The 16,623-nt window shown below is 43.8% G+C and overlaps 1 protein-coding gene across 2 annotated transcripts in view; it reads right to left on the bottom strand.

The window, feature by feature from the left end:
- Positions 1 to 9,877: 9,877 nt before the first annotated feature.
- LOC101601932 (solute carrier family 5 member 4-like) overlaps positions 9,878 to 16,623 on the bottom strand; it is a 44,035-nt gene continuing 37,289 nt past the window's right edge. The window contains exons 13-16 of one of the 2 annotated variants that reach the window (XM_045132653.1): positions 16,123 to 16,338; positions 11,855 to 11,957; positions 10,930 to 10,935; positions 9,878 to 10,092 (exon numbers count right to left, since the gene is read on the bottom strand). In XM_045132653.1, the coding sequence (XP_044988588.1) occupies positions 9,878 to 10,092; positions 10,930 to 10,935; positions 11,855 to 11,957; positions 16,123 to 16,338 (540 nt within the window). The remainder of the gene's footprint in view (positions 10,093 to 10,929; positions 10,936 to 11,854; positions 11,958 to 16,122; positions 16,339 to 16,623) is intronic. The other variant, XM_045132652.1, reaches the window with a different exon arrangement.

The following is a 16,623-nucleotide window of genomic DNA, read 5'->3' as shown; positions in this document are numbered from 1 at the left end:
TCTACTGATGATAGTGGGGTATTAAAGTCTACTACTCCTGTTGTGTTGAATTTTATTTATTTCTGATTTAATATCCAGTAGATTTGAACTTGTTTTTATGATTGTAATTTCCTTCTGTTGAATTGTTCCGTTAATGAGTATAAGGTGGCCTTCTTTATCTCTTTTGATTACTTTTGGCTTAAAGTCTGCTTTGCCAGATATTAGTATAGCCACACCTGCTTGTTTCCTACTTCCACTTGCTTGGAATATCGTTTTTTTTTTTTTACTTTATTTTTATTTATTTATGTGAGAGAGAGAGAGAAAGAAGCAGAGAGAGGGAGAGAGAGAATGGACATGCCAGGGCCTCCAGCCACTGCAAATCAACTCCAGATGCATGCGCCACCTTGTGCATCTGGCATATGTGGGTCCTGGGGAATTGAACCAGGGTCCTTTGGCTTTGCGGACTAGCGCCTTAACCACTAAGCCATCCCTCCAGCCCTGCTTGGAATATCTTTTTCTGCCCTTTTGCCCTAAGGTGCTATCTATCTTCAATGGTAAGGTGGGTTTCTTGTAGAAAGCAGATGATGGATGGATCCAGTTTTATGACCCAGCCCATTAACCTGTGTCTTTTGATTGGTGAGACCATCCCTCCACTTCCCACTTCCTCCAGCATCTCCGCACTGCAAGGCATTGGAGCTCCTTCAGATAGTTCCCTCTGAGGTCTCTCACCGGCACCAACCAGCCTCAGGGGCTCAAATCCCCAATTTGCTAGAATTGGTAACAGACCACTAAGTACAGGGAGACCTCATACATTTTACCCTGCCTGTCTCTTACCTGATATTAAATAAAACCTTGAGCCCGTAAAACAGTCTCACTCTTCTGTTGTGAACCCCAAACTTGATGAGGATGAGATTTCACCCCTATCCCCAGCCACTACCTGTCACCCTGGGTGTGAATGTGGCACTCTAAACCTTTCCTCCATAAAGGAGTTTCTACAGACATTGCAGAGAACCCTAACAAGGTGGCCATCAAGTCCAGACCCAGAAATCAGAGCCCCTCTCTGAAGAAACCATGGAAACTAGGAAAGCATAGAATGATATATTTTAAACCCTGAAAAATAAATAACTGGAGGCTGGAGGGATGGCTTAGCGGTTAAGGCATTTGCCTGCAACCTAAGGACCCAGGTTCAAGTCTCCAGGTCCCACGTGAGCCAGATGCACAAGGTAGCACATGCATCTGGAGTTCGTTTGCAGTGGCTGGAGGCCCTGGCGCACCCATTCTCTCTCTAACTCTCAAATAAATACATAGATAGATAGATAGATAGATAGATAGATAGATAGATAACTGGCCTCATCACTGCCACCAGAGTGGGGACTCCAGAGCTGCTTGCTTCCCAGGCGGACCCACCCACGCCCAGGGCAGCAGCTTTCCTTGGGAGTGACAAGACTGCAAAGACTTGTTTTGGGGCTTGAGGCTGCAGTGGAGAATTTACAGACTTTTATACAAAATGAGGGGGCACGAGAGGAGCGTAGGCAAGGATGGGAGCTGGGGAACGCGAGATGGGAACGAGGCCCTTTCCCTTGCTGACGAGACAGTCACAACTTCTGAGATTAAACTGTACCGTTTTTGGGATATGACTATGTTACTATGTAGAAATGGTGGCTTTTCATTGAACAGGTGTTTGTTTCTTTTTTTTTTAAGATTTATTTTTATTTATCTATTCATTAGAGCGACATGGGGGAGAGAGAGTGAGAGAGAATGGGTGCGCCAGGGCCCCCAGCCACTGCAAACGAACTCCCAATGCATGTGCCCCCTTGTGCATCTGGCTTCCATGGGTCCTGGAGAATTGAACCTGGGTCCTTGCCGGCACGCGCTTGAACCAATAGAGCCAGCCCAGTAGAGCTTCACTAACTCTTGAACTCTGAGGTCTAGAACAAGGCAATATGAACCATCTTTTATTTATTCATCTTTTTACACCTTACATAGGCATGTTATAGGGAAACTTAGCCTGAGAAGGTCAGAGTTCAGAAATGTATTAATAATTGGTTCAAGGCCCTGGAATATTTTGATAGGGTTTGAGTATTTGGCACAATTATGTAAGAGTGTTGAGGGAAATAAAATAGCTAAGACAACACTTTCTTGCCTGCTAGGGTGCCTTTCAGTTGAAAACTCCCTAACTCCCGGGAGAGCCAGTCTGCATTGATAATACTTTCCTTTGTGTGTGTGTGTGTGTGTGTGAGAGAGAGAGAGAGAGAGAGAGAGAGAGAGAGAAATTGGCACGGCAGGACCTTCAGCCCCTGCAATGAAACTCCAGATGTGCGTGCCACCTTGTTCGCAACGTGCGACCTTGGGCACTTAGGTCACCTTTGTGTGTCTGGCTTATGCGGGGCCTGGACAGTCGAACCTGGGTCCTTAGGCTTTGCAGGCAAGTGCCTTAACCACTAAGCCATCTCTCCAGCCCTGATAAAGCTTCCAAGACTCCCCATGATCCCAAATATGCCTCAGATGTGTAAACTAACGCCAAGATGGCTGAGCGACCCAGCAGCAGCTCCAAGGTTTCCCAGACACACACCTGACCCCGATGTCATTATTTCCCTGGTCTTTTGCCTTTAAAGACGCTGAACCCACAAACTTGTACACTGAGCGCGCTTTCAGGTGTGAGCCCCTCTCAGCTGCCGGCCTAATAAAAAGGACTCCCCATTGGCTCGACAGAGCATGGCGTGACTGTAATTGTCTCATGTGGACTGGGACATAGTAATATTCTCTGTAATGTGACTCACAAAAGCTGCCTGGTTTTCTTCAGCTTTCTGTGTGATTCCTTGTGCTTTATCGTGGTTTACGGCCTCGAGGGAGCAGATTTTCATGCTCTCAGTTAGACAGGTTATACAATAAGACATTGTGATTAAATGGGTAGAATTTGACAATTTCACCTAAGGCCACTGGGTAAGAACCTGCCGAAATCCATGAGCTACTCTGAGACCATGCCCAGTATACAGAGAGAAGAGACACAAAAATGTTAGTCTGGCCAGGCGTGGTGGCTCACGCCTTTAATCCCAGCCCTGGGAGGCAGAGGTAGGAGGATCACCATGAGTTCAAGGCCACCCTGAGACTCCATAGTGAATTCCAGGTCAGCCTGGGCCAGAGTGAGATCCTATCTAAAAAAAAAAAAAAAAGAAAAAAAATCAGTCTGTCCATGGGTGCCTGGCTGACACCCGGAGGACACCATGGTTTCCACCAGGTGGCAGTCAGGAGTCTTAGCTGCCAAAACTACAGCTGAAGACCAGATAAGCCTTTCCTTCTCTGGTGTGGTGGTGGATGTCATAACAATGTTAGCATCTTGTATCTCCACTGGGTTTGGGGTACTGGGGTCTCAGATCCTGCCTGGAGAGTTACACCTGGCTCACCATCGAGATTCCCAACGACAGGTGTTGCAAACAGTTCCACGTTGCTGGGATGGACATCCAAACCAGGCGCAGTTTGTAAGATGGAGGATTGGTTTCAGCTCAGGGATCCAGGGGATGTTCCATGGTGGTGGAAGAGGCTGGCCATTCTTTCACAGATCCAAGCAGAGAGAAGCCACCACCAGCCAGTACACACCACAAGCGTGCTCACACCCAGGCAGCAAAATAGCAAGGGACCAGGCAAAGCTCAAAGCTCTCAGCAAATCCGATCTCCCAAACACACCTTAGGACTGGACCCCAGGGTCTGCCCCCAGTGGCACCTCTTTCAGCCAGGTGGCTAGAAATCCAAGGGACAAGATTTTTTTAAAAAAATACTGTTTTATTTATTTATTTATTTGACAGAGAGAGAGAGAGAGAATGGGCACACCAGGGCCTCCAGCCACTGCAAACAAACTCCAGATGCGTGTGCCCCCTTGTGCATCTGGCTAACGTGGGTCCTGGGGAATCGAACCTGGGTCCTTTGGCTTTGCAGGCAAACACCTTAACCACTAAGCAATCCCTCCAGCTCAAGTTACAAGATTTAATAACACATCTGAGTCTATGAGGGGGGGGTCATACATTCAAACGACCACAATGGGTAACCCAACAGTGCCCCAGTAGACTCACTACAGGAGAATGGAGAGCCGTGTTGGACGTGAGGCAGTAAGAGCAAAAGTAGAAGGAAGGAAATGGTGGTGTGGGGGAACAACCGAGAAGTCAGTCCTTCTCAGTCATAGCTCTATCCAAGTCACGACACCATATGTCAGGTTTGGGGTTCACAATAGAGTCTGACATCTCTTGGGCCCAAAGTTTTATTTTAATACCAGGTGAAGAGAGTGGTCGGGTTCAGAGCAAGAGGGAAAGGGGACTCTGAACTCCCCAGCAGAGAGGTGATCATAAATCTTTCCTGGGAAGGGGAAAGGGGACCTTGCACAGTGAGGGAAGGTCTGTGAGAGGACGATGACTCAGGCCCATGTGATCCATGTGATCGGGGACATTCCTTCTGGGCCTGGGTTGAAGCTCCTTTAAGGAGGACAGGTTTGCACCCAGGGCCACAGTCGTACCAGGGAGGAGGTCTCACGGAAGCCCTGGGGGCAGTAAGGCTTGCTCAATTTATGCAACAGTGCATGGTATCATCATCACTGGTCCTGGGCAAACCTGTCGGGAAGTGGGTGGACAGGAGAGGCAGCTTTCTTGAAACGTAACTACTATCAAACCATCTTAAAAAAAAAAAAAAAGCCGGGCCTGGTGGCGCACTCCTTTAATCCCAGCACTTGGGAGGCAGAGGTAGGAGGAGAGTTCAAGGCCACCCTGAGACTACAGAGTGAATTCCAGGTCAACCTGGGGTAGATGGTCCAGGAATTCAAAGGAGACTGACAGTTTTCTTAACCCTGACTCATTTCAACACAAGAGGGCGCCAAAACACAGCTTTGTGATCAATTTTACTAAAACTTCCGTGATCTCCATTCTAGAATGACATGGGGGAAGAACCAATGGTGTCTGTGCCTGTGTGTGTGTGTGTGTGTGTGTGTGTGTGTGTGTGTGTTTGGTGGTTGAGGGTTGTGGGGGAGAGGAGGGGACATTCCTAGAACGTTCCAAGCTGACATTCCCCACATAAACATCTGACAAATAATCAGAAATTAAATAAGCTGGATTTCTCAGGAGTCAGATCATTGTTAGAAAATTTTCATTGCCAGGGATGGGATACCACCAGTGAGTTATTGGCCAGGGAGGTCCCTGATGCCCCCAAAACATTATAGGCCATTGCTGAGGCCCTTGGTTTCCCACCAGGAACAGATGGTAAGACCCTAATGCTGAAGACTACACCTTCCTGGGCTGCAAGGCCACTGAGAAATCCTGCTGGAACTGAGCTGAAAACCTTCTCCATGTAGACCAGCTGATGGAAAGCTGGAAGAAGCCATTCTACATGTAGTTCAATGAGAGAAAGAGATACCGCCAGTGAAGATACTCAACAGTGGACACTGCAAGCCTTATAATTGGCCAGCCAGGCCAAATGAGCCAACGGGTGCAATAGTGGCAGGTCTGTCATTGTGGAAACCAACTGTCCTCCAACTGGACTGGAGGCCCACTCCATGGGGGGGAGTGCATCCCTGATACTGAAAACTTAAAACAGGGGTAGTCATGAGCCCTAGGGGTGTAACATCTGCTGATGTCTGGAAAAATGTATACACTATGCTTATCAAACTGCCCAGTAAGCACTTCTTTTAATATTCATACCCGCATATTAACGCTGCTCTCACTTTGGGTAGAGAATCTTCTCTTTCCAGATGGCAGTGACCTTGGGATGACTCAGATAGTATCATGGTGCTGGAAAGAAGTGACTGGAGTACTGAGTAACATCTCGATCACACCTTCCAAGGCTCAGGGTCCATTGCAGAAGAGGTGGCAGAAGGAATGTAAGAGCCAAAGGAAGGATAGGACTCCTTACAACGTGCTCCCTCCAGACATAAAATGGCCTGGAAATCCATGACCTCACAGTATCTGACACTACCTACACAAGACCATCATAAGAGGAGGAAAAGATAATGACAGCAAAATAAAAGAGAGACTGATTGAGATGGGGAGGGAATATGATGGAGAATGGCATTTCAAAGGGAAAAGTGGGGGGGTATTACCATGGGATATTTTTTATAATCATGGAAAATGTTAATAAAATTGAGAAAAAAATAAGCTGGATTTATTGGAACACTGGAAAACATTCAAAACTTAACAACAGCTGAGTGAATGACAAATCAAGAAAATAAAATCTTCAAAATGATAGGAAAACTGCGTGGTCTTTTGCTGAGCCCTTGCCACATGCTTTCCCTAGCAAGCAAATGGTCTTGGTATTTAGTGGCAGAAAATTTAGTTATCAGTATTGCTTGTCTAGGTGGAGGGAGAAGAGCAGGTCTTATTTGAAAATTTTTTAAATATTTTATTTTTTTATTTAATTGGAGAGAGAGGGAGGGAGGGAGGGAGGGAGAGAATGGTCATGCCAGGGCATCTTGCCACTGCAAACAAACACCAGATACATGTGTCACATCTGGCTTTATGTGGGTACTGAGGAATTGAACCAGGGTCATTAGGCTTTAGAGGCAAGCACCTTAATTGCTGGGCTATCTCTCTATCCCTATTTTAATTTTTTAATTTTTTTTTAAATATATAAGTGAGTGAAAGAAACACAGAGGGCTGGAGAGATGGCTTAGCGGTTAAGCGCTTGCCTGTGAAGCCTAAGGACCCCGGTTCGAGGCTCGGTTCCCCAGGTCCCACGTTAGCCAGATGCACAAGGGGGCGCACGCGTCTGGAGTTCGTTTGCAGAGGCTGGAAGCCCTGGCGCGCCCATTCTCTCTCTCCCTCTATCTGTCTTTCTCTCTGTGTCTGTCGCTCTCAAATAAATAAATAAAAAAAAATTAAAAAAAAAAAAAAAAAAGAAACACAGAGACCATTGGCGCGCCAGGGCTTCTAGCCACTGCAATCCAACTCCAGAAGTATGCACCACCTTGTGCACGTGTGACCTTGTGTGTCTGGCTTACGTGGGTTCAGGGGAGTCAGACCTGGGTCCTTAGGCTTCCCAAGCAAGCACCTTCACCACTAAGCCAACTCTCCAGCCCCCTATTTGAAATTTTTATGTATAGCTACTCTAACCCTGATGAGGGACTTCCTGAAGAAGGGACACACTCTTCTCTGTTTCACATCACTGAGAATGAATGTGAGGTAGGGTCTTGCTGTAGCCCAGGCTGATCTGGAATTCACTATGTAGTTTCGGGCTGGCCTTGAACTCACAGCAATCCTCCTACCTCTGTCACCCGAGTGCTGGGATTAAAGACATGTGTCACCACGCCAGGTGAAAGTTCTTTATTTTGATGAAATAGAATTATTATTATTTTTCTCTTATGATCAGTAATTTTTGTGTCCTCTTTGTGGAGACGTTGTTTAATGTAGGAGTATAAAGATATTTTCAAATTATTTTTCTACATGTTTTATGGTTTAGATTTTGTAACACAGTCTATAATTCAAATTAAATTGCTTTTTGCATATACTGTGAGCAGGGGTCAATATTTATTATTTCCAAATTGTACTCCTGCTCCGGAATGCCCCAGCTTCCCTCTGGGAGATTTTCTGCTTTACTTCTACTTTCTGCTGTATTCTCTAAGAAAAGAAAAGAAAGGGAAAACCCTGCACAATTAAAGTAATAGTTTTTAAGTTAAAACATATTTTTTATTTATTTGCAGACAGAGAGAGAATGGGTACTTCAGGGCCTGTAGCCACTGCAAATGAACTCCAGACACGTGCACCACTTTGTGCCTCCTGCTTTACGTGGGTACTTGGGAATTGAACCTGAGATGTTGGGCTTTGCAGGCAAGTGCCTAACTGATGAGCCATCTCTCCAGCCTAGTAGGCTAGACTGGCTGTCAAGTGGGCCCCAGGAATCTGCTTGTCTCTGCCTCCCCAGAGCTAGGGTTACAATACTTCATCATCATCCATGGCTTTTGTATATGGGGGTCTGAGGATCAAACTCAGCTCCTCATGCTTGCCTAGCAAGCACTTTACTGACTGAGCTACCTCCAACTCCTCCAGTTTTTTACAAATAACATGTTTATTTACTTATTTGCAAGCAGAGACAGAAAGAGAAAGAGGACAGAATAAGATAGATAGATAGGTAGATAGACAGACAGACAGACAGATGATAGAGAGAGAGAGAATGGGCACTCCAGGGATACCTGTCACTGCAAATGAACCCCAGATGCATGTGTCACTTTGTGCATCTGACTCTACATGAGTACTGTGGAAGCGAACTGGAGCCTTCAGGCTTTATAAGAAAATGCCTTTAACTGCTAAGCCATCTCCCTAGTCCAAATTAATAGTTTTGTGACTAAAAAATACCCCAAGTTAGGAAGCAAAAATAATAAAGAAAATGTTTTAAAATTTAAATATTTCTTAATGATCTCATATTAGGTGTACTGGAGTGTTGCTAAATGGATTTCAAACCATAAAATGATGTGTATGAAAGAAAATTCTTCTGTTTGGTTCTCTTTTTTAAAGAAAAAAAGGAGAGTCTTGTGGTGTTATTTCACCTTATTTTATTTACTTAAGCATAATATACACAATCCAGTCCATTTGCTTCAGTTATATTAAATGTTAAATATTGAAACACACAATTAAAGATAGATCATGAGGTTTTATATGAAGGCATCTATGCAAACACTGGGAACTGTGATTTTTCTGACCAAGCTCTATAACAAGTTATGTGAATTTACATGAGTTTCATAACCTTTCTAGGGTTGAGCTTTCCAAGATGAAGAATGATATGTACAGATTTCCATTAAAGACAAAGTGGGGCTGGAGAGATGGCTTAGTGGTTAACACACTTGCCTGTGAAGCCTAAGGACCCAGGTTAGACTCCCCAAAACCCACATAAGCCAGAAGCACAAGGTGGCGCATGCATCAGGAGTTTGTTTACAGTGTCTAAAGGCCCTGGCGCACTCATTCTCTCCCTCTCTCTCTCATAAATAAACAAAAATAAATTTTTTTTTTTTGAGGTAGGGTCTCACTTTGGCTCAGGCTGACCTGGACTTCACTATGTAGTCTCAGGGTGGCCTCGAACTCTCGGCAATCCTCCTACCTCTGCCTCCCAAGTGCTGGGATTAAAGGCGTGCACCACCACGCCCGGCTCGAAAATAAAATATTTTTAAAATTTTAAGAAAAAACAAGGCGAGCTTTTTGGTTCATTCATATTGTCACATTCATGTTCCTTGCCCAAGAGGGTGGCAAATACAAAGGACAGATGGGCCAGGGCATCACCAAACTTCACAAATGCAGACGCACAAATCTGAGTGCACAAGGGATCTCGCCCCTCACAAACAAACAGTAAGGAGGAAGTGTCCAGAGCATGCGCATAGAAGTGGAAGACGTTCACACGGTATCAAACGGATGCTTGCTTGGCTGTCCAACTCTGCACAGGAAGCAAACTCCTGAGACAGGAAGATGCTGATCACAGGGCAGAAACTTTCAGATACAAGATGAATAAAATCTGGGCATTTAGGTACATTTTGGTGACTGACCTTAAAAAACAATGTTGTGTAATTGAAATTAATTACATGAGCAGATGTTAACTGTTGTTACCCATAAACACCCAGAAGATAAGCAAATGGGATGATGAATGTATTAACTGGCCCAATTATGGCAAATGTTTCAAAATGATGACATATACCAAATCATTGTATGGTATGCCTTAAATATATACAGTTTTCATTTTTCATTTATGCTTAAGTAGAGCTGCAAAAGGAATTTTTACCTAATTGACACCAAGGAAAGAGAAAAGCAACAAATCAAGTGGATAGTAATCCAATTACATAACCATTTTCAACTTGCCATTCCCCTTTGCCACACAACAAGCTGTAAAAGAAAAGTCAAAATTATTCTTTGCCTGGCCAACGTTCTGGTGGCTCAGATGGCATTCAGGCAAAATAGGCGTGGGCAAAGACGGCCACGGCCAGGAGGAGGATGGCATTGATGTTCACGACGGTCCTCCACAAGGGCTCCTCGGACGTGTCTGTGAGCTTCTTCCTCAGGATTTCCTCCTCCTCTTTGGTCAGCTTGGGCCCTGTCTTCTGTAAGCCACAGAACCGGTCACACGCCTTCTTGAGACAGCCACGAGACTGCTCAGGGTGATCTGAAGCGAAGCAACAACAAAAAGTATCAGCAGGCCATGACCAAACAGGGAGAAGAAATCCTTGTCAGCACCCTACAAATGACTAATAAACGATCTCGGCCATTTATAGGCGCCAGGGGAATCCATGAGAGAATATGGCTAAACTTCAGGGTAAAAATGGAAAATTTTGCACGGCAAAGATCCATTAACCAACATAAAAGGTAGTGAAAACTTGGTGTAAACACTGACATGTCACAAAGGGTTCGAGATAAAAGTATATAATTAAAAAAAAAGCAGAAGGTCTTCTATAGTCTTATATAAACATGCTAGGAAAATGAAGTTTAAAAAAGAGAAAGAACGAAAAATGGTTCATAAAATGACTTAGAAAAGTGTAATTAAAATTATTTTGAAATACCAGTTTTCATCGATCAGAAATAAACATTTACAAAACATATTGTTAATAAGTATGAGTGGAAATGGGAATTCTTTTTTTTTTCTTTTTCTTTTTTTGAGGTAGAGTCTCACTCTAGCTCAGGCTGACCTGGAATTCACTATGTAGTCTCAGGGTGGCCTCGAACTCATGGCAATTCTCCTACCTCTGCCTCCCGAGTGCTGGGATTAAAGGCGTGTGCCACCACGCCCGGCTTAGAGATGGGAATTCTTATATATTACTGCAAGAAAATTTACCTCCAGTGGAGAGGAATTTGGAAAATGTACCAAATTGCGTAGGCATTCACTACAGCAATCCAATAACCAAACTTCTTAAATCAATGCCAATGGTTTTTGGCTCACATATACAAGGTTATGTGCAAAGCTGTTCATTGTAATATCAGAAAATTAAAATGTGCTTCTAAGCACGAGTGTCTGTGGGAAATTATCATTAAAGTAAGATAAAGCATAGGAATTAATGATGCAAACTGTACAAAATAAATCTGAAACACAAAGATAGTATTTTGGGAAACAAAATGTATATGGCCTAATGCTTTTAAATGAGGCTGAAATTAAGAGGCTGAAAATGAATGAAATAATATGTAAATTATAAACCATATTCAACAGAATAAAACCAAATAATGTGAATGGAAGGTTATACAGGGGAGGAAAGATAACAAAATAAGACAGGAGGATAATAATGAAGAGAAATCAAGCTGAACATTAGTCCTTTGATGAAAACAGAAAAGTCCAGTGTTCAGTAGGACTTAGAACGAATCTGCCCTCCTGAAATGCAGAGCGTTCAGAAGATGCTGAGGTCCACGGCTGGAGAGAAGGCAGCGATAAGATACTTGAATGCCGTCATCAAGATGAATTGGTTGAGTCTAGTATGTCATTGGGAAAAGGGCAGTCCCCGACTGATTGCCATTTCAGCAGCTGCCACATAGTTTTGCAGGTGAATAATGAGGGATGGGTTGTCTGGGTTGTTGAAAAAAAATATACAATTTGAAAATTCTGGTTTAACATACATGCATATGTCTAAATTTCAGAAATTGAATTTAGGAATAAAAAAATAAACACTTGGTCTGGAGAGATGGCTAAGTGATTAAGGCACTTGTATGCAAAGCCTAAGGACCCAGCTTCGATTCCTCTGTACCCATATAAGGCCAGATGGACAAAGTGGCGCGTGCATCTGGAGTTCATTTGCAGTGGCTAGAGAGGTCCTACTGTGCACATTCTCTCTCTGTGTCTGTCTCTCTTTCTTTTTCTCTGCTTGCAAATAAATAAAAAAATCCCTCAGCTAAGCCATACAAACAGAGTTGTTATATGAAAACAAATGTAAGCTAGACATTACCTTCTTCAGGGAGACCATCATCTTCCTCTGGCCTCTTGTCCTCTGCATCTAAATCAATCCGTTCTTCTGTCCTGTTCCAAAGGGTCCAGCACAGGCGATACAGCTGACCAGAAACAATGCACAAGTTCATTAGCAATAGAAAATGTTTACACCAACCCAGTGATAACCTTCGTTCAAGATATGGTTAAAACATCTGCAGGGCTGGAGAGATTGCTTAGTGGTTAAGGCACTTGTCTGTGAAGCCTAAAGACCCAGGTTCAATTCCCTAGTACCCATATAAGCCAGATGATGCACAAGGTGATGCATATGTCTGGAGTTCATCTGTGCTGGCTAGAGGCCCTAGTGTGCTCATTCTGTCTTTCTCTCTCTCTCTCTCTCTCTCAAATAAATAAACAATATTTTTAAAAAATCTGCAAAGGGCCTGGAGAGGTGGCTCAGCGGTTAAGTGCTTGCCTGTGAAGCTTCAGGACCCTGGTTCGAGGCTCCATTCCCCAGGACCCATATTAGCCATATGCACAAGGGGGGCACACGCATCTGGAGTTCATTTGCAGTGTCTGGAGGCCCTGGCATGCCCAATCTCTCTCTCTCTCTGCCTCTTTCTCTCTCTCTCTCTCTCTCTCTCTCTCTCTCTCTCTCTCTCTCTGTTGCTCTCAAATAAATAAATAAAAATAAACAAAAAAATCTGCAAAGGACAGTGTAGGCATAAAGAAAAGGTCTTCCCAGACTCACTCGCCAGAACACACTATTTTGAATCCTTTTTCTGGTGTGGGTATGTGTGCGCATATGTGCACACATACATGCATGTGGTGTATACATTTGTGTGTGCAGCTGTGTGAGCTCTGTGGGCATGCATGTTTAGGGCAGAGGTAGACACTAGGAGTCCTTTTCTATAATGTTTTCACCTTATTTTTAAAAATCACCTATGTGTTTATTTGAGAGAGTGGAACATAAAGAAAGAGAGAGAGAGAGAGAGAGAGATGGAGGAAGAATGGTCATGCCAGGACCTCCAGCCACTGCAAATGAACCCCAGACCCATGCACCACTTTGTGCATCTGGCTTCACGTGGGTGCTAGGGAACTGGGCTTTGCAATTAAGTGCCTTTAACCATTGAGCCATCTCTCCAGCCTGTTCTATCTTATTTCTTTGAGACAGAGTCTCTCACTGAACCCGGAACTCTGTTTGGTTAATCTGGCTGACTAGGGAGCTCCAGTGACCTTCCCATTTCATCCCCACACAGCATGGAGGGGGGGTCACAAACATGCACCCACCTTTTTAAGTAGGTACTGGGGAGCAAACTGAGGCTCTCATGTTTTCCATGGCAAGCACTCTTACTCACTGAGGTATCTCCATGATCCATCTCCTCGGGCCCTCTTTCTTCATTTTATTCTTCTAGAAGTCATTCAAAACTCCAGGTAACATGTTGAGAACGCCTACTTCTGATTTTGTGACTTGAGAAGAAGCCAGCATTAGCTCTCTCTACACTGTGTTGGCTTCACTCATTGTCCTGCTACCCAAGTGTTAATAGCTGCACCATGATTGCTGGTCTAGTAGTTTCTTTAGTAAGGTTACATTTCTTTCTTTCTTTCTTTCTTTTTTTTTTTTTTTTTTTTTTTTTGAGGCAAGCCCAATAGACTGGCCTTTTTTTTTTTTTTTTTTTTTTTTTTTTATGAGAGAGAGCAAGAGTAAGAGAGAGAGAATTGGCACACCAGGGCCTCAGCTGCTGTCATCAAACTCCAGATGCATGGGCCACCTTGTGCACATGTGTGACCTTGCTTATGTGTTAGTTTGTGCGCCTGGCTTACATGGGACCTGGGAAGTTGAACATGGGTCCTTAGGCTTCACAGGCAAGCACCTTAACTGCTGAGCCATTTCTCCAGCCTTACTTTTTTCTTTTTAACTAAGTTCTATTTCTGGATCCATAATTCTTATCTAGTATCTATAAGATGTTCTTGAGTTCCAATTGTAATGAATATATTTATACCTGTAAACATTGTTAATGTGATTTTAGCTTCCACAGACATCAGTTTCCTAATTCTGACATCATTACCAGCCAGTCTTCTATAATATGCATATAGATATTATTATAAAGGTTATGAATAATAAACAAAATATATAAAAGCATGCATGCTACTAATAAAGCAAAATAATATTACTAAATAATTAGTATATATATTCTAAAAAGAATCAATATTTTCTGAGCTCCCATATTGTTTCACCCCTGCAGAGGTAGCTCTATTGAACAATACAGGTTTATTCGTTTTAAGATTATTTTCTACACTTATACCAACATGTATTTTATTCCAAAAATGATATTATGGGCTATTACCATATCCTGAATGTTTTTTCCTAAAAAGAATGATAGAGCTGTCTCATTGTATATTCATTTTGTCCACATCTTTTTCCATTAGAAAAATTTTACTGGGCTGGGGACAGAGCTCAGCTGGTAAAGTTCTTGCCCAACGTGCAAGAAGCCATATCTGATCCCCAGTACTGCATTAAACACACACACACACACACACACACATATTCTAGTGCACACTTGGAAACTAGGCAGCTACATAGCAAGCTAGAGGCCAGCCTGGGCTACATGAGATCCTACATCAAAAAAAAAAAAAGCTGGGTCTGGTGGCATACGCCTTTAATTCCAGCACTCAGGAGGCAGAGGTAGGAGGATTGCCATGAGTTTGAGGCCACTCTGAGACAACATAGTGAATCCCAGGTCAGCCCGGGCTAGAGTGAGACCCTACCTTGAAAAACAAAAAAATAAAAGAGAGAGAGAGAGAGAGAGAAATAAAGGGAAGGGAAGGGGAGAGAAGGAAAATCCTTGGCACTGGGAGATGGCTTGCCGTGTTAACATGACTACCTGAGTTCAGATCCCTACAGCCCATGTAAAAGCAGAGGCTATGGAGGACTTTTGTGATCCGATGGGAGGCAGAGATGGCAGAATTTCCCAGAAGCTTCCAGACCAGCTCGCTTGGTGAAAGGAGAGGTGAACAACAAGAGAGCCTGACTTAAAACTAGGTCAAAGAAGAGGACCGACACCTGAAGGTTGTCCTCTGACCTCCACATGCATGCCGCGATATGCGCTCACCTGCACACACACACAAATTTACTAAAAGTGCAATGCAATGTTGACTCATAGATGTCAGAATTTAAACATTGAAAACTACCGCCCAGTTAACCCTCCTACAAATTAGAATTTTCATATATTCACTAATAATTTAAATCTGGACTGTGAACATTTTCTCACTTTCCCAACAGTGAGCATTATTCGTATTTATTGTTCTTCCAATTTGAAAACTAAAAATGACAAAAGATTCCTACTGTGCACCATGTGCATTTTTAACTCTGTCCCAGTTTTCGTGTTGTTTACAAAATCTGACTTGTCCCTAAATCGGCCCTGCTCAGGTCACCCTTCTGCTCCAAGGTGTTTCCTAGTGTCTTGGGTTACACTGAAAACTCTCCTCCTGGTATCCTACCACAGTGGCATGGTGCCGTGTTCCTCCCAGCTGCCGTGTGAAGTCTCTTGACTCTCCAGCTCACTTGCTAATCCCTTACTTCTTCAACTCTGGGGTTTGGCATGTGCTAGCTACAAAATGGTTGTTGCCTTGGATGGCTGGATGACAGCATCAGACTCCTTCTAGCTCTAGCAGCAGTGATTTCACTGACCTGACACTGTATACTGGTAGCAGTGCTAAGAAGAAAAGAACTCTCTCTCTCTCTCTCTCTCTTTTTTTTCCCCCTTTTGGTTTTTCAAGGTAGAGTCTCACTCTAGCCCAGGCTGACCTGGAATTCACTATGCAGTCTCAGGCTGGCCTTGAACTCATAGCGATCCTCCTACCTCTGCCTCCCCAGCGTGGGAATTAAAGACGTGCACCACCATGCTCGCCTAAGAAAAGAAGTCTTATGTATTTCTCCTGTTATTCATTTGGTGAGAGAGAGAGAAAGAATGAACGCAGGCGTGCAGAAACCATGGCACGTGTGTGAAAGCCAGATGGCTACCAGGTGAGTCTTCCTCTGCCTCATTTGAGGCGTGTTCTTTGCTTTTGTTCACCCCTCTGTTAGTGATCTTCTAGGAAATTCTCTCATCTCCACCACCCTGCTCACCAAAACCAAACTGGGATGGCAGAAACCCACCCAGGGCTTTTGGCTTTGCTGTGGAGTCTGGGGACCCAGCTCAGGCTCTCCAAGTTGCATGGCAAGCACTTTTAGCCACTGGGCCCGTTTCCGCAGCCTCCAGGCAGAGAGCTCAACGACACACTACTCACGTGCACTTCAGGAATTGGCTTCGTTAGGAAGGAGATTCCCAGTATGATGAATGAGGACACAAAGAAGAGAATGATGCCAAAGTACATATAATGCACTCCACAGATAATCTTGGGACAGTTGCTGGGGGCCAAGCAGCTCCCCGTTCCATATATAAGCTCTGTGATCAGACGAATAAGACCGATCACAAGGCCAATAATCAGACCCCAGAATGCGCCCTGCAAAGGAAACAAAGTTAATGTTCGGAAATATGACAGGATCACCCAAACAAGCACAATTACCATCCTGCCTGCCTTCTCCCCCAACAAGAAATAAGAGGCTAACCATGAGCACAAGGTTTCCAAAGTAGGAAATGTTACACATAATTAGTGTGGTGATCCTGTCCTTGCTTCTGAGATACTCTGACACATCTTTTGCTTTTTAAATTTTGTGTTATTTTGTTTGACAAATGATATTTGTACATATATATGTACAAATATATATATATGGTATGTATAGATATA

This window comes from Jaculus jaculus, chromosome 13 (genome assembly GCF_020740685.1).
Source record: "Jaculus jaculus isolate mJacJac1 chromosome 13, mJacJac1.mat.Y.cur, whole genome shotgun sequence".
In the NCBI taxonomy this organism is placed as follows: Eukaryota; Metazoa; Chordata; class Mammalia; order Rodentia; family Dipodidae; genus Jaculus; species Jaculus jaculus.
The sequence above is the reverse complement of the archived record's forward strand: the minus strand, read 5'-3'. Positions and strand labels throughout refer to the sequence as shown.